At 37.5% G+C, this 18,653-nt stretch overlaps 1 protein-coding gene across 1 annotated transcript in view; it reads left to right on the top strand.

Moving 5' to 3' along the window:
* LOC134749553 (transient receptor potential cation channel trpm) overlaps nt 1-18,653 on the top strand; it is a 308,269-nt gene that overhangs the window by 246,814 nt on the left and 42,802 nt on the right. Inside the window, exons 11-13 of the mRNA XM_063684539.1 lie at nt 10,058-10,214; nt 10,679-10,780; nt 14,820-15,003. Of these exons, the coding sequence (XP_063540609.1) occupies nt 10,058-10,214; nt 10,679-10,780; nt 14,820-15,003 (443 nt within the window). The remainder of the gene's footprint in view (nt 1-10,057; nt 10,215-10,678; nt 10,781-14,819; nt 15,004-18,653) is intronic.

Raw genomic sequence — 18,653 nt, 5'->3', positions numbered from 1 at the left:
TATGCAAACTGCTACTATACTAAAACGCTTCTTGCTGTATCGTGTCTGTGTAGTGTGAAAACAAACGACGTTGTGTTTCGGCAAATACACGGCATGTGACCACGGCTGCCTTAAGGTGACTGTCCATTTGTAACTACCGCTGCCCTGCAGTTGCGACGTTACGCGGTGCCGCACTACTGTAGCAGCACGACTGCGGCTGTTGCGGCGTGCAGTCGCGACAGCGTTCGTTGATGGCTTGTCAATGTCAAGTCATATAATGTCAGCCGTACAAATAAAATACTAATTTACTTTTGTATTTTTTACGTGAAGAAGCGAGTGACGATAATGCTACATGCTACATGAAAAAGAAGACCAGTTTGCCTTTCTACAATAGTCAGAGTCCGACGAAGGCAGCTACGCAATATTAATAAAAAATCTGATATTTAATGGTGATCCTTTATTCAGATAATATTGCCGATTAAATGAAAAGCAATTCAACATTGAATGAGACTTAATAATTGACGAAATACAATCAAATTACTCAAATAAAATTAATGCAGAGGAAAAATTATTCTTAACATTAAGGTAAGTTCACAATGTGAAATTTTCTTCCCCATCCTCTTGCCTAAATGCGTAACCACCGCACACAGCAATCCGACGGAAACGGGACTCATGGAGTTCGTGATATATACGGGGGGAGTGCGCACTTGATCCACCTGCATCACGTATAGGTACTCGGCCGTCAGAAACGTGCGGCTGGATTTAGAAGTCTGTAATAAACGTCCCCTCAAAACCATGCCAGGTAGGCTCTTTTAGCAGGCCTTTTATTGATTTCTGCAAAGTGATTCGTGGGTTCTGGAGATGACGATGCGACACGTAAGAATAAAATTATCCAATGGTGGGCAGGCAGTCGTTCGGTGTTAGCAAAATATTACAGATTTATCTTTCTAAGTATCCATATTAAGCCAATTTTACTTTCTTTAGGTACCAAACAGTGAAGTATGATGAATAAAATAATTTGTAATTTACACTTCATATTGTCCAGTTGCAGGTGTGAATGGGCGACGGCACTCTATGATATGACCGCACCATCCATATAAAACTTGATGGGCGAGACAAGAAATCCTTTATGAAGAAAGATATTTCCCTCACCTTGGCCGATAGAAAGAACTTTTAATAAATTAATTTGAATAATAAATGGTTTCCTCGTGTTGGTGTGAAGAATTACGTGTTGCACTGTAACACAGTTTGTTTAACCCTCATGCCTTGAGACCTCCGCAACTGTCAATATTCTAAATTTTAAACCATTCGCTTCTCTCGTGGTTCAATTTTGTATCGTTTCGTATGTTTGGATATCAATATGTTACCATGAGGTATTAAATAACATCTTTGCCCCTTGTAATAAAAATAAATAAATAAATCTGCCTTAAGTTATATACCTTAGTTTTATTGGATGTATATAATGTACAAATTTCTAGAGAAGGCGGAGAATGTAAAGTTATAGCAAGAATAGTGCCTGGGCGTGAGCATAGATTTAATAATAAACTATACAATTATTTTCTGGATCAACAAGAGTAGAACCTAAATCAACTTCAACTGAATGCTACTAAACAAAGCCCTCAATGTCAACCTTACGTGCAGAACATGTTGAACATATAATGTATACACTTTTTTGGGAAACAGGTTTTTCGTAAATTAATAAAAAAGTAAAAAATAAGACATGTTTTATTTTTCACAACTCTTTATTAACTTTAGTTTTGTCCGCCATGGTCGTGATATCAGCAGCTTGAGCCTTGAACTGCAACTTGTAGGTACCTGGAAATTAGAAATTATCTTTTCAGTTTCATGTTGTATTTTGAATATAACTATGTATTTTTGTATGTATATGATTTATTGCTTGCAAGATGGTTATAAGTTACATATATGTATGTCTGTTTGTTGAATTTAACTTCAAATCAGTAAAACGGAGCTAGTAGCGGACAAGCTGTGTTAAACGGTTTGTCTTTAGATATTCTGGCCACATCATCACAGAAAATAAATAGGTAATAGTGACCCGACCACCAAAATGGACTTTTAAATATTCGTAGTAAAATAATATTAATTTTATACTTACATCGACGTGATCCTCACAGCAATATTGTGTGTAACACTTGAAGTATTCCATTCCACATTTACTTCACGACAACACCGTCTTTCACGTAGGTCTTCGCGGACTATAATTTTTGTAAATCATTCCCACAAGTGGAAACAAGGTTTTTGATATATTAAGCAATCAAAATCTACTGTTTAGGTATTAAAAATTATAAATCAAATCGTAAGAAACTAGCGGTTTAACTGAATTTTTTTATTATGACAATTGATGACAATGACATCTTTGACAATTACGTGAGTGACGGATTTATTTACTATGGTTCGATAACTTTTACTATACGATGACATTATTATATTCAGCCTCGCGAGAAGGTCAAACTAAGGTCATCAGTATATTTGTTGAAATATCTTCAATCCTCGATTATTATATCGCAGCAAATGTCGGAAACTGTTTAAAAACCTAATATCTCGAAATGGTTTTCGAAATAGAACATTAAAAAAAAATGAACAATCCTAATTAGAGATTGGATTTTGCAAGTAGTGAGTGAGAAGTGCGACTGTGTGCACGTTTTCCCCCGCAAAAAATGGCAGAACGATTTGTACGGTAAGATATCGCTTGGGCTCCTCCCTTCCGACGTGTCGGAAGCCGGTGTTGCTCGAAGGGTTTGCCAGACTATAGTTAACTTCCGAATTTGACACTCTTTTTCGGACCTATCATTCTAGTTTCCTAACTGGCTTTGTGATACTCGTATGGCTCAATATAGATTAGCAAAAAAGTTTACAGTAGTACTACAGTCGCCATCAGATATGTCGGAGCGACCGAGGTGCTAAATATATCTGAACATGCACTCTAGCGCCTTGACAATAAAGGCGTGTTCAGATATTTGTGAGCTCCTTGGCCGCCCCGATATATCTGCGATATATGGCGACGGTACCATCGGGGTTGTTTATCCGTGGGTGTAATAACTCCTTAGAACGTAGTGGTTATATCCTCTTTGCTTAGAACTACTCATATCTGTGACCCAAAGACATTTCAGTGCAGGTGACAGATTTGACGTGCGGTCTGCAGCCGCAGTTGCAATAATACACTAAATACGCAAAAATGGCCATGCTACGTGCAGTCGGCCTTGTCATTTATTTTACTATAGAAATTGACAATAACACCGACGTGTCGGAGCAGTAGTGCAGCTGCGGTTGGGAAAACGTTAAAATCACCATATTACGTGCAGTCGATATCGTCATTCATTTTACTATGGAAATTGACAATAACACCGACGCGTTCAGGCCGCTGCAGTAGTGTCGGAGCAGTAACGCAGCTGCGGTTGAAAATGGACAGTCACCTTTACGGTCATTCCCGACCCGCGTTGACATAATATGTATTGTCATGTATTATTCCATATTGGAGAATAGCATCCAACCCTCCGTTTAAGTTCGGCTACGATTCATAGATGGCGACACATATTGGTACTATAAACTAAAACACGGTTGGCAAACTATCAATAATAGGTACCAATTTGTCAGAAGAAAGAACCTCCTCCGTTTTTTCTTTGGTTAAAAAGGCGAAAAACTGAAAGTTTGTGGTTCGATTCGTCGCAAATTCATTCTTTAAATTTGCCGCCTTTTTTTACCGACTATTTTTTCCGTCAAAATTGGTTTGCCGAATTATTTATTATTAAGTACGTACTTAATCAGTTTTAAGTACTATTGCTGTTCACTTATAATTTATTTATTGAGCATTAAGCACAAAGTCTAGTTTTTTTTTGTTGTAAACTGTTGTTGTTGTTGTAAATTCTTAGTCGACAAAATAAGATCAATTTGCAATGACTTTTAGGAGTCAAGCGTCAAAATTTTGGAATAAAACCTTAAATTCCTTATTGTTGTACACCGGTCGCACACACGACCTTCACGGCTCCGTACATGAACTCCAGTTGTTCGCCCTTGTTGCCAGCTGCGAACTTTGCTTTCAGAGTTCCGCCGCAAAATAACATGTTATTTTTAGGGCTTATGCCTTTCGCAGAGCTTAAAGACACTTGAGTACTTTGTCTGTAATATTATATTAAGCCCCCTCCAGACTATGCGCGTGAATCGCGGCGCGACTTCGCGGAGCGAACATAATATCACGACGTTGACGTTGACTTCACACGATTTCGACACGGCGATTTCGCAGAGATTTGCGGCATGATGGCGGAAAAGCATAAGCTGATCGAGTTTAGCTGTAGTTATCTATGGCATCATACATGATTTAGCTGTTTTTCTATTTTGTTTTGTTGTAAAACCATAAACTATAGCTGCTTAATATAATATAATCAGATAGTGTGTAATGTAATGTGGAGTCTTGCAAGGTCGCGCTTCGCGACTCCTTTGACGCGGGCCGAAAAACCGTCAAAAAACGGGAAACAAGACGCGAAGGCGTGAACAATACTCGCGTTCGTGGCTTGGCGCCGTGATTCGCGCATGAGTGTGGAGGGTCCTATTCTCTAGCCGGCCAGAAGCCTATAAAATATATCCATTCCATTCTTATTTGAATCTATATTTTGACAAATCAATATTGCATATGTTTTGGTAAGTTTTGATGTCTGTGCGGCTAGAGGATAATAACCTTAAAATTTTGTACATACAAGTACCTACATCAATCAGTTAATAATACACGCCCGGTACAATGCTCTAAGCACAAGAAATGGGCTTATTTGCTACTAATATGTTACTATACTTATTAGCAAAGCAGCTTTCATGTTCGTAATAATTGTAATGAAGACGCCGCAAATTACTTATGAGATTAAAAGTGGTAGAGACATGTTAAAGTTAACAGAAAACACACTCTATACAAAGACATGTACCTATGTACATGTCTTTGTACTTACACGTTTGGAAGCAAAATAGATGAAATATCTAAGTACGTCAAACAGTGTGAGTAAAACGCATTTACCCGATTTTCAAGGCCGAATTGATCCCATAAGTGTTCCGTGAACAAAGCTTTGTACTTTGTACGAACACTAAAAATGAAAATCTTCCAACATTAACATGTTGGATCTATAATATGAACAAACTTGTTAATATCAACAATATCTCCTAAATTCAAATCAAATCCTACTTAAATTCAAATTTCTAACGGAACGATAATTAAAACCGAACAAAGTTCAAACACGTTTACATAGATTTCACACACGGAGCCCTAACTCACTGTATGCTTCGTCAGCCTACTAAAAGTTCCTGATGAAATGATAAAACGACTTTGGCATCAGGTGTCTTGGCAAGCGAATTTGGAGGAGTCACTTGTTTTGAGGTTATGATAAACCAAATGGAACCTTGTTAACAAAAAGATAAGGTTAAAAATGCTGTAAATCCAATTTATATCATCAAGTACTGGAAGACTTTATTGAAAGAGACAGAGGGAGTAAATTGACGTGAGTTGATTGTTTTAAGGAAATTTATAGGTATGTACATTCTGAGATAGCGTTCCGTCATAATACGGGGTACATAGGTCATAGGTCACTAAGTATCTGCAATAGATAAACATGAATCATATTTTTCATTATCATATCATATTACATGATACAAAGAGGTGGCCTATCACATATAGTTGGTCAAGCAAATCCTGTCAGTAGAAAAAGGCGGCAAATTAAAAAAATATATAAAATTTGAATTTCGCGCCTTTTTCTACTGACAAGATTTCCTTGACCAACTTTAACTATACTTTTCAAAACCATATTTCCATAGACAATATTTGGTGGGAAAACATTTACTTTCTTTTTAGATTTACTTATTAAATAAAAGATTTAGGTAAACATTGAAAATGTCGGCGTGGGATAGAGACGACTGGCGAATATTTTATACAATATTTTCGTTTCATACGAAAATATTCTTTTTGATTCTACTTGTTAAATCTATTTTTTAATAAGTAGAATCAAAAAGAAAGTAAATATTTCCCCGCCAAACATTGTCTATCATTGTCTACATTATCGTGTTTCATATTTGTCTATTGCAACTTATCTAGTGTACTGGCATATTAGTGCAAGCGAGATGTACCTATATATAAAGTAAGTAGACGTGAGCGAATATGTCAATGTCAAAACTGGTGGTAGCCGTACTAATCTGAACTGAACAAATTGGGTTAATGTTTATGCTCTCGTTTTATTTACTTCAAATGCAAGCAAGTTTTAGCACTCTTACTTTGTCTGATACGTTTTATAAAACTGCAATATGATTGCTCAAATATTTATAGACATTCTTATTTGATATAGTTGGTGCAACGTCGCCTCAATGTTACTAAAATGTTGAGGGAGTGTTTTATTTATTTAAAACATTATATAGTTACGCTTTCATACTTATTATTTCGATGACCGGAAACTACCGACATACTCAATAAACTTAATTGGAAATTCATACGAATTGAATGTGATTATTGAATGTGAATCGGCTCCAATATTTAATTATTGGCTGAAAAGCAGCGGTTTGTGATAAATATGAATGATTTTACGGATATACTGCATACATAAAAGTAATGTTAAAGTAGAATATCCAACTGCGTTAGGTATGAAGAAATCGTGTATATATAATGAAAAGTAGTAAATAACTTGAAAGTATTTATTTATTATTTAGAGGTGTATAAAGTATATAACCGAGGTAGACTAGGTGCTTTTTGCCATTGTCGGTAACATATAACATTTAATTTGAATCCCAGTAAAGGGCCCACTGATTATCAGTCCGCCGGACGATATCGGCCTGTCAGTTAGAATAAAAATTTGACAGTTCCGAACAACTGACAGGCCGATATCGGCGGCGGCATGGAGACTATATAAAGGAGCCAAATCTCTATGTACGAAAAGTGTCCATCAAAAAACAGTAATTAGGCGGCGCCACCATACACCGAAATACTACCAAAAACAACCTACGTAATTTGGTCGGGTTATTTGTTGCCTTATATGGTTAATGTTATACTCGTGTCCCAGAGCCTAACTAGCGCCACCGGAGAGATTAGGAACTATTATTTAAAGCTGAAAGCGGTCACTTTTGCAACAATTCTTCCATAAGAGATCGGCATCCTTTCTATACCTTCCATAGGCGGCGGACTGATAGCCAGTGGGCCCCTTAAGGGATATATACTGGTAGGATAAGGGAATCCCATAAATCACAAATAGTTAGGTATTTTGTTTCTGAGTTCTGGATGTTTATGTGTATAATCTAAGTATTATATTAATCTATTTAAGTTTGTGTATCGTCGCCTAGTACCCGTAGTAGAGTCGCCATCAGATAAATCGGAGCGGCCGAGGTGTTCACAATATCTGAACATGCACTCGAGCGCCGTGACAATAGAGGCGTGTTCAGATATTTGTGAGCACCTTGGCCGCTCCGATATATCTGATGGCGACTGCACAAGCTTTGCTTAGTTTGGAGCTGTCGATCTGTGTAAGATTTTCTCCAAAATAAGTATTAATTAATTTAAAACAAAATGTAGATGGCATTTTATTTCTCTTTGCTTATCGCCTTCCAAATCGCATTGAGGCAGAAAATCAAATATTTAAATACCATCTGCCAATCACAAACAATAACCAAGGTGTCCCAAATTTAACAAGTTTTCAAATTACAAATTAATTAAGTAAACTCCATCTTAAGCCCACTGGAAATTATTATTAAGAAACCAGTTAAAGAAAATGTTCAAAGGCTCCTGAAAATTTGCGGCATGCCTATAATATTTAACTTCAGAATTTTCATTATTGATTTTCATTATTCATTTGAAAAAACGATGGATGGATTGTGTGAAAGAGGATATGAGAAAGAAAGGAGTGAGTGCTGAGGTGACGAAAGAAAGAGGAGAATGAAAGAGAAAAACATGTTGTGCCGACTCCACATAACGTGGGATAAGGGCAGGAAGAAGAAGAGAGAATTTTCATTATAGAATGATCGTGTATTCTCAAAGCTAGCGCGAGCGCGAGCGCAATGTGGGACGACGATGGGCACACTGTACTGTTCAAGCTAGGGTTTGCAATCCGGATCCTATTTGTATGAAATTACCCGGACCTGGATCCGGATCCGCGGATCTTCCCATACATTTCCGATCCGTCGTGCAAACCCTAGTTGAAGCTCTCGCATCACCATTCCCGTGGGGTAATTTTTGAGCTCAAGTCCGACTGCTATACTTCCTATTCTATCCAACTAGGGAGCAATTCAAATTATTTTATGAAAATATTTTTATTTGTAAACTTGATTGGAAATTCATACGAATTATTGAATGTGAATCGGCTCGGTTTTGTCTTCTCCGAGACCACGGGAATAACACCGTCCTCAAAACGTCGGAGGTAAATTTAAATCTTATTTTACGCGATTAAGTCCCGTCGTTGTGAATAATAATTTTGATTTGTGTTTTTTAAGTAGTCACACAACTATATAAACTTTAAAATGAAATAAATATCTAACACTAAAGAGAAAGTGACCAAGTCCACCGGTGGCCGAGTCCAAAGGCGCCTATATAGTCTTTCAAAGATATCATACACCAGAGAATTTGTGACGGGTACCGCCGTGGCCGGGTGGTCTAGTGGTCAGAACGTTAGCCGCGTAAGCTGAAGACGCGGGTTCGTTCGCGTCGGTCACCGGTGGACTTGGTCACTTTTTCTTTAGTGTATGATATCTATTTCAGTTTATACTCGCTTGACATCTCGCTTTGTGTGGTAGGGCACAGGACAGCGGATGTCATTCCAGATCTAGGGCAGAGCCCAACTGGGGAAGTACCTCCACCTTACAGAAAACCGCAGCCAAATAACACTAGACCCTACTAATAGTGTTGTGTTCCTGCCGGTGAGTAAGGTTGCCAGAGCTCGAGGAAGAGGAGTGTTAGGGTCGGCAACGCGCATGTAACTCCTCTGGAGTTGCAGGCGTACATAGGCTATGGAGACTGCTTAACATCAGGCGGGCCGTATGCTTGTTTGCCACCGGCGTAGTATATAAAAAAAAATACTTCTTATTCAAGTTCGTTAGTCCATAGCCTAAAATAACTGTAAGTTGCATTGCTTGTTTTCCATAGTACAAAAAAAGACTAAAAAAAAATGTTTGTGTCGTATCGTGGAGACCAGTAACTATGACCTCTTATACCGGTTTGTTTGAGTTCTTGATTCGGTATGAGATTAGAATTTATCTCTAAAGTGTATAAAGGAAAATCGTTTAATTGCTAATTTATCCGTACAAGAGATACCACAGATAGCGACTTTTATTAATTGTGTCTTAAGGGCTCGCTCGCAAGCTCGGATCTCCATACAAACGTAGTTACGCTCTCATTTATAAATTACTCGCTAGATTGCTCTGAAACTTTGTACTTACAATAGGATAAGGTCTATGTCTATGAGGGCTATGTCTGTAATTAGTTTATGTAGCTTCAGATACCATAGTTAAAAAAATACAGCGAATTTAAGTTTTTCATACAGAACTTGTTTTTGCTCTATTTCGAACTGGAACTATGTAAACTAATTACAGACCTAGATATACCATACTTCATGTCATTATTATTATGTCATTACAATCCATACGTAGTTTTAAAATGAGAACGAAACTCCGTTTGTATGGGGAGGTGATATTCGGCCGAGTTTGCCGGAGACTCTTAAGGTGTTATTATAAACGCGCGAGAATTTCCTTAAAGAGATACCTAATTGTAAATTATAAGATAATTTATGCGATACCTATATTAAATGTATAATACCGAAAACACACTTAAATCTGTATGTAGCAAGGAAAGAATTGAAATTGGATTAGGCTAGCGATTTCTTTTTACTGAGGTAAATGTCTGGGTGCTCGGCACTGTCCTAGTATATGTTATCTCTAATATACGTCATGTTATAGCAATAGAGGCGACATCAGGGTGTCATTCTATTGTGCATTGGTAATAGCACGTAAGGAACGAAGCCTGTGTTGCTGATATACAATTATGGTCACTGAATAAAGGTTCTTAAAGATGTATGTATAGGAAATAACCCTATTAAATCATTCTATCACTTCCCAGGTGCTCTGGACGAAGCCATGATGCAGGCCCTGGAGCACGACCGCATCGACTTCGTGAAACTCCTGCTCGAGAACGGCGTCTCCATGCGCAAGTTTCTAACCATCCCTCGGTTGGAAGAACTGTATAACACCAAGAGCGGACCCAGCAACACCCTACGGTATGTAGCAACAGTCTGTACATGCTGGTGACTTGAGGTTCTTGCTCCAGAACGGCGTTTCCGTGCGCAAGTTCCTCACCATCCCTCGGTTGGAAGAACTGTAAAACACCAAGAGCAGACCCAGCAACACGCTACGGTATGCAGGGAACTGTTCCATCTTTTGGTGCTATGAAGCGATATATTTTTTTTAATTACTAAGTTCATCAAGTCTCTACAACATTAAAAGCTGAAATTCCAACACCTTATGGCATTCAACCGTCACCTCATCACAGTCATTCTCTATGAAGCCACGAAGTTCTAAAGTACTTATGATTGCATCAACTTAAATTCTTGTTCGAAAAGGCATTTCCATATTATTTTCTTTGTACTTAATATATTAGTGCTCTTGGTCCACATATTTTTTCCGAATACCAAATAATTTGTACTAAATCATTGAATGAACTAATAATGGAAAATGTTCCCAGGTACATCCTAAGAGACGTGCGGCCACATCTTCCGAGGGGCTACGTGTACACGTTACACGATATAGGACTTGTGATAAACAAACTCATGGGAGGTGCTTACAGGTGAGTGCTCAATTAAAGTTCTTTGTTGTTCCTTAATTTACACAATAACAAAAGTGGTCCTAGAAATGTGCCTTGCGTAACACCCTGAGGTATTCCTAAAAAAACGAAATACGAAGGTAGTCTAGTTTGCCGAGAGACATCTCGGTTCTACGCAATGACCTACTTTTCAATCAGAATAATTGTAAGTCCATTTAGGAAGTAAATTCTGGTATTAGCATTATAAACGATCCATCAAATAAAATTTGCATATATTAAATATTCGCATTTGCTTAATCTTCAACTTCACTGGAATAAGCTTAATTTGGAACTCTGGATTATAATAGTTTATACTATTTAATAAAACGTAAACTGTTTAATTGCCTTATAAAACTAGCATTTTACAAAAGATTTAATTATATTATTAAAGAAAAAAAAAATAACAACTTAAGACTAAACTTAAGCCTAGTCAAGCCCCCCCCCCCCCCCCCCCGAGTTGTCCCTGGCGCTTTTTGATCGCGGTCCAGCTGTCCGCATAGTTCGGCCGAGGTGTGAGGCCGCGAAGGTGCTAACGCACGTGGCGTCCCACAGCAGGCACTTACCCCTCTGCCACGGCACCAAAGTCAAGCCGTCCGGTCTTTTGCCATCGGTGCGGCAGAGGCCCGGGGGTCCTGGACAGGGGATGTTGGCGGATATTAAGGCCCTCCTCACGATGTCATTGAGAGCGTGGTGACGCGGAAACCTCCCCGAACAACGACGGAAACCTCCCCGAACGAACTATTTAATTGTCAAATATCTACAGGTTTTAATTCAGATATTTATTTATAATATGTATTGTAAAAAAAAATTTAACCCTATAGAAATCCGACATTACACATTCAGACCATTAACAAATTATCTCGTGTTACATTTCACAGTTCATATTAAATAGGAAATTTTGTAGTTCGTAAATAAAGAAAAATATATGCTATACATAGACAAGTAATCTGTCCATTAGCTTGATTGAGCGACTGCACAATGCGCCTTTCTCTAATGGACGGGGGGCTTAAGGCCACGAACATCGAGAGTACTCTAAGCCGAGGTTTGAATGAAAGGCAGAAAGGCATGAAATGCGCAATAGACAAAACGTAAGCGCGTTTTAAATTGAAAAGTTTAGAGATGGAACGATGAAAATAATGTCGTTTTCAATGAAACCCTCAATTTGTTTTGTTCAAAATGTTCAAATCTCTACAAAACAAGCTAAGACGCACTCTGTCTGTAGCAGGGATGTTGCGGATGTCGAGATTAGGCACATAGAGAGCGTCGAATATTACTCTTTAGTAATTTTTATAAAAAAAAAAACTTTTAGTATTTAAACAAGAATATAGGTGCCCCATTATCGCATTACTATAAAGTCCAAATAAAACAAACTTTTCACTTCTTGTCGCTGTCCGTCATAGGCTAAAGTGCTCGATCGACGAATCACAAAAACGAAACGAAATTCCTATTGGCTAATTACGAAATTACCTAGCACTTACGCCGCCGTTCCTGTACCTACCTGTTCCACATCCGCATTCGCATTAAGCTCCGCATCGATTTTATGCGGATGCGGATGCGGATGTTGAAAATAATGCGGAAGTTCCGCGGTTGCGGATGCGGATACGAATATTCGCAACATCCCTGGTCTGTAGGATAAATTACGAATGCCTAAAATATAAAACTTAGTTAAAAACGTAATAACCTAGTAAAATCTTGTAACCTACATTACATGTCACCAGATAAACTACAGTAAACCAAGCCTAGGTTTTCTAAGCTAGTATAAATTAAACTCGTCCTGATTACACCCAAGACCTAACAATGCGTGCCTATGTACCTAAGCCCTTATCAACGAGTAACCCTCGCAAACTCGCATCTGCTATTTATGTTTGTTGAAACTTGTAGCTTAATGCAACGTTTTAGGGTTGAGTTTGAATCGATGTTTTTGGTATTACGCCACCTTGTGGATACTAACAGAGGTTAAATCCCTGTTGCTAGTCTTCGTGCCCGATTTAAGGATCAACTGCTATTTCCATTTGTTATACATTATTAGTGATCGGAATATGCTGACTTGCTGAGTATACCTAAACTTAGTAGAATAAATACAAAAAGTGAACACTTCCGACGACTACAATTTTTTGCGTGACTAAAGTCCCGGATATAGGTAGATATATCGAAAGTCGATAAATGATAAGTTCCTATTAATGATAATTAAAACTGTCACGATAATTTCGGCCTCTGATAATGACAGGCGGGTCAATGTACAAAATTGTTCGTGGTAAGCGTCCTCGATCCCATGGCGCTCTCGCAAACGGCAAAGAGGGTGAAACGCCGGAGTGGGTTTAGTGGGTAGGGCCAAGTTCTTCCTCCCCTCTCGCCAGATGAGAGGGGACAGGAGCGGCGAGTCCCACACACCCCCCATCAATGGCCTTCCCGCGGCCGGGGGGGCGGTGCGTAAATGCATTTCCCACTTCGAAAACAAAAAAAAGCGTCCTTACTTTATCATTTTATTCATTTTACGAGTAGTTGGGTACAAAACAGGATGATTGCATGGAAAGTAAAAAGGCCAATCGAACTGTCATTTTAGTATCTGAGCGCCCACCGTGAAAATCAAAAATCGATATTTCGTTATGTCTCTCTATTGTACCAAAGAGAATATATAGGATAGAGGGTTACTGTCATAGTAAATGTTGTAGTCACAGTAAATTTACTGCCACAATTAAAACTCTGTGTAGATAAATGTTTTTTTTTGTATTTATTATTTTTATATGGTTTTGAACCATGTTGTTTCACTGATATGTGTTAAAATTGTTAAATAACAAACGAAACCCTCAACGTTATCTAGCCGCGAATAGGCCAAAGGTGTAGGCGCCATATGTCCGAGAATATTTTTTTCTTGATTTCCGAGGCACGTTTTTTCCTTAGACTATTCATCTTATACGGAGTTACATACGTCTGATTGCACGAATATGGTAGACCGATAGGGAGGTAGATAACGAAATTTCGATTTTCATTTTTTTGCGGTAATATATATATATATATATTACCGCAAAAAAATGAAAATCGAATGAAAATATATATATATATATATATATTACCGCAAAAAAATGACAATGGTAGACCGATAGGGAGGTAGATAACGAAATTTCGAAATTTTGCGGTAATATATATATATATATTACCGCAAAAAAATGAAAATCGAAATTTCGTTATCTACCTCCCTATCGGTCTACCATATATATATTTATATATCTGGAATATATAAAAAGAACATTTGCAGCTTAGTCGCAAATTTTGTGAACACGCATAAAAATTCAAAAGATATTCCAAATGTTATATTAAAGGAAAAAATTAAAAAAGTTACGCTGCCGGAAGCGTAATGGGTTTCATTTTTTCCTTTAATATAAAATTTGGTGTATCGCTCGCAGACGTATCTGCTTGTTAAAAAATTGGTTCAAAAGATTTTCTTCAGTTATTTTAGCGATTTGCATATTATTTTAATGCGAGGGCATTGTAAGCCTCGTCATGCGTTATTTAAATGGGGTCACAGAGAGAATAATAAATTTGAATAAGCTTATCCTCTTTGTCTATGCTAATAATATGTAATTTGTACCAAAACTTGCAAAATTTATATGAATTTGAATACTTTATTTATTAGCTATTTGAAATATTTTCTTCCTACAATATGTCTTTCATGCATAATTAATAAAGTACTTGACAGCATAGATTAGAATGTTATTTTATTACCTTGATAGTCAGTTTTGAATGAATGATTGTTCAGCTTCAAATGGACCTGTAGGTTCACGCATTACATCAAAAACTTACAAAATAGCCGAAAAAAAAAACATTTATTTCGGACGATATTACAATCCATATTTTGTTATAAAGAAGTTCTCAGTACAGTTTTATGATTTTTTTAATTATTTTTTGTTTAAAACTTAGGTACCTATAGATAGGTCGAATTTTTGTCAAATTATGATTTTGATGATAGAACTCCTCTGATATTATGAGTTTTGTATTTGCATTTAAATATTGTTTTTATTTAAAGGTGTTACTACACCCGGCGCAAGTTCCGTCCGATCTACGCGAAAGTGATGAACAAGAGCGTCAACGTGCACCGGAACAGCGCGTCGTTCACCCGCCACGCGGCTGGCGGGCTCTCGCTCATCACCGGATTCATGCCTGTCACCACAGAGATGGCGCTGTTCGACTACCCCTTCAACGAGCTGCTGGTGAGTGTCAACTAGCACCAACAGCAAGTTCACCCGCCACACGGCCGGCGGGCTGTCGCTCATCACCGGGTTCATGCCTGTCACCACAGAGATGGCGCTGTTCGACTACCCCTTCAACGAACTGCTGGTGAGTGTCGTCAACGTGCACCGGTACAGCGCGTCGTTCACCCGCCACACGGCCGGCGGGCTGTCGCTCATCACTGGGTTGTGACTGGGTTCATGCTGGACACTACAGAGATGGCGCTGTTCGACAACCCCCTCAACGAGCTGCTGGTAACTGAGTAACAAAGCTAACAAAGTTTAACGGTTGTCCGTCAGGAGTCCTAAAAGAGCGGGAGGATGTGCGCATAGCACAGCGCGCATGGATGTGGGGGCAACCTGTCTCCGTTGCGAATCTTCAAATCTCTTGACCTTGAGCTATATTTAAGAATGAATTTTAGAAACGTGACTGATGGCTGGTTACACAATTTATAATTACGAATATTATTATGAAGGGAAAATGTTAATTGAGTATAATTTTATATATAATTAATTAATTAATTTTGCTGTGTTACCTTAATTAGTTCGGCGAGATTGGTAGGTTAATATTAACATGTTATATTATAACGTGCCTGGAGATAAAATTATATTAACTGAATGATGATCCTATCGTCATGTCACTATATTTTAGACAAAGAACTATTAGAGATTTTAGTTTGAAAATTTAACGCTAGTTGGCTGACGACCAAAATACTATTAAAAGAATTTTGCTATAAATGTGGAATTAGCTTATTTATTCAAACAAGTAAGTGAGGTCTTTCAATAAAATAAATCCACACAACGAATAATAGTAGATTCAAATTTATATTTCAGCGTAATAAAATGTCCATTTTCCAACTGCATTGCCAATACACGCTCGTTTCAATTTATTTCTCGTTCAATGCGAGCAAGGAAATTAAAATCTAAAGGGGTCGTAAATTACTTCGATATTCGAGAGCAAAGCAAATAAAATGGCAAGTGTCATAAACAACAATGATTGCAACATTTTGCTTGTAATCCTGGGTTTATTCAAATACTCGTAACAGTCTTCTTTCCAATCCAAACAATTGTTTCAGGGTTCCGTACCCAAAGGGTAAAAACGGGACCCTATTACTAAGACTAATCTGTCCGTCTGTCTGTCCGTAATGTCTGTCTGTCACCAGGCTGTATCTCATGAACCGTGATAGCTAGACAGTTGAAAATTTCACAGATGATGTACTTCCGTTGCCGCTATAACAAAAAATACTAAAAACAGAATAAAATAAATATTTAAGTGGGGTTCCCATACAACAAACGTGATTTATTGCCGTTTTTAGTGCAATGGTACGGAATCCTTCGTGCGCGAGTCCGGCTCGCACTTGGCAGGTTTTTTAATAGTCTTAACCCGCTGCTTCATAATAATATGAAGCAGCGGGTTAAGTTTAAATTAGTTCGTTATACTTAAGTTTTTAAAAATCGATCTTTTTACGGTTCCGTAACGAAAGGGTAAAAACGGGACCCTTACTAAGACTCCGCTGTCCGTCTGTCCGTCTGTCTGTCTGTCACCCGGCTGTATCTCATGAATCGTGATAGCTAGACAGTTGAAAATTTCACAGGTGATTTATTTCTGTTGCCGCTATAACAACAAATACTAAAAAGTACGGAACCCTCGGTGCGCGAGTCCGACTCGCACTTGGCCGGGTTTTTTAACTCCTTGGGGGTTGAACTTAAAATCCCACCTTTCAATTCCATATGTAAATTATATATGTCTTTGGGAAATTTCGAACACGTGCGCTTTTTTTTTTCAAATAGTAGTAGATATACGATTTCCAACTCAATCATAAAAACAGTGATTACTTTTAGTTTCAATAGTCAAAACGTTATATAAATACATATTTCCTACGGTTGAAAAAAATGAAAAATACGCTCGTGTAAGAGTGTAACAGTGCTTTTTTTTTAAATTGAACCTCCTACCTTCAGTGCAGCAGCTATAGGCTAGGTTTAGATTATCAATATGCATAAAGTAAGTAATGGAAATGTTTTATAATTATATTATTTACATAAAATACTTTTAGATTCTAATATTACCAGAATTAGACGATTACTGTTAATTTTAATAACAAAACTTCCATGAGACACAGGCATATTAAATATATTAATGCCGAGTCATCGGGAGCGGAGGGCTGCGGCCCGCAGTCTGCGCCGGTCCGTCACCGTCGACGCAAGCTCCTGATGACGCTCCTCGGTACGGAGTGAAACATGTCGAGCGTTTTCGATTTAAAATACGTGAGTGACCCGTTATTAATATATTTGATAACTGTTAAGTTTGACCATTCGTTTTCAAATATAAATTCTGTTTCCTTATTTACACAATCCTGGAAAAACCACAGGCGTGTTAACACAGCTCTGTCCAAATAAAGGACGGTCCTACTAATAAACAAATATTATGATCCTTTACGCGGAATATAGCCAAATCGTTTTGGGTCATATTCTACGAGTATTTAAAGTTAGTTTTTCTTTGAAAACAATTTTTTCGGTGTAAAAAAGATTAAATAGGCTTTATAGTCACCAATCATGAGTACATTTAAGAGAAAATTTGGAGTATTTTTAATATTTCACTATTGAATTTTCTATTAATCTTTTAATTTTATAAACAATAGAGGAATATTATCACAATATACAATAAATTTCTAAAAATTTCATTGATAAAATCACTTGGTCTATTCAATGCAAAAAGTGAAACCCTTTTTGCTGTATCGATGATATGATTAATGCATTTCGTCCGCATAATAAATTCGATTTCTTGCTCCCAAACATGACTAGGAATTTGATAATAATACAACAATTTGATAATATATGGCCTCCTAGCCTAGTCAGTAGTGTCAGTAGTGACCCTGCCTTATAGTTCAACAAGAAATTGTAGAAAATTATCGAGGGCGCCACTTCCTACGTAACGGTCACATTTTTGACGTAAAATGCTGAAACATGGCAACAATTTAGTAGGTATGGTTTTTTTTTTAATTCCACGATTTAATTTCTACTATTTTATGTCGCTCTATACGAAGCAGGAGGTTCCAGGTTCGAATCCCGGTAAGGAAATTGACTTTATGTATTTATCACAAATATTTTTTTCCTGAGATATGGATGTTTTCTATGTATATAGGTATTTATATCGGATGGAACAGAATGAGAAACTTTTATGCAAACGGGGAATTGTTTAGGCTACGTACTTTATTTTTGACTTATTAATCACGTTAATATTTGTTACTGTTTTTGAGATACAGTTTGTTAAGAAGTAATGCTTAACAAGTGTTAAAATTTGTATGTTTCAACCCTACCAAGTAGATCCTATGAATGACACGACATGTATCAATTTAAAATGTAAATAACTTTGTAGGGTTCACTGATTTAAACATATTTTATTTTAATTATTTTGTTTTACTTTTTAATCCAGCTTTATAAAAAAATAAAATGACATGACTAGCAACACTGTTAACTGTCCAACAGTGGACCTTATGCCTTCTGTAATAAGGTTCACCGATGGACAGATAACAGTGTGGGCGATGGTACCAAAATAAGATGAAAACCATATCAAATGGTCATAACAGAATTGGCCTCTAAGTATCGACAGGTCTTTTTGTCGCAACAGACAC

This window comes from Cydia strobilella, chromosome 18 (genome assembly GCF_947568885.1).
Source record: "Cydia strobilella chromosome 18, ilCydStro3.1, whole genome shotgun sequence".
NCBI lineage: Eukaryota > Metazoa > Arthropoda > Insecta > Lepidoptera > Tortricidae > Cydia > Cydia strobilella.
This window is presented reverse-complemented; position numbering and strand designations above follow the sequence as displayed.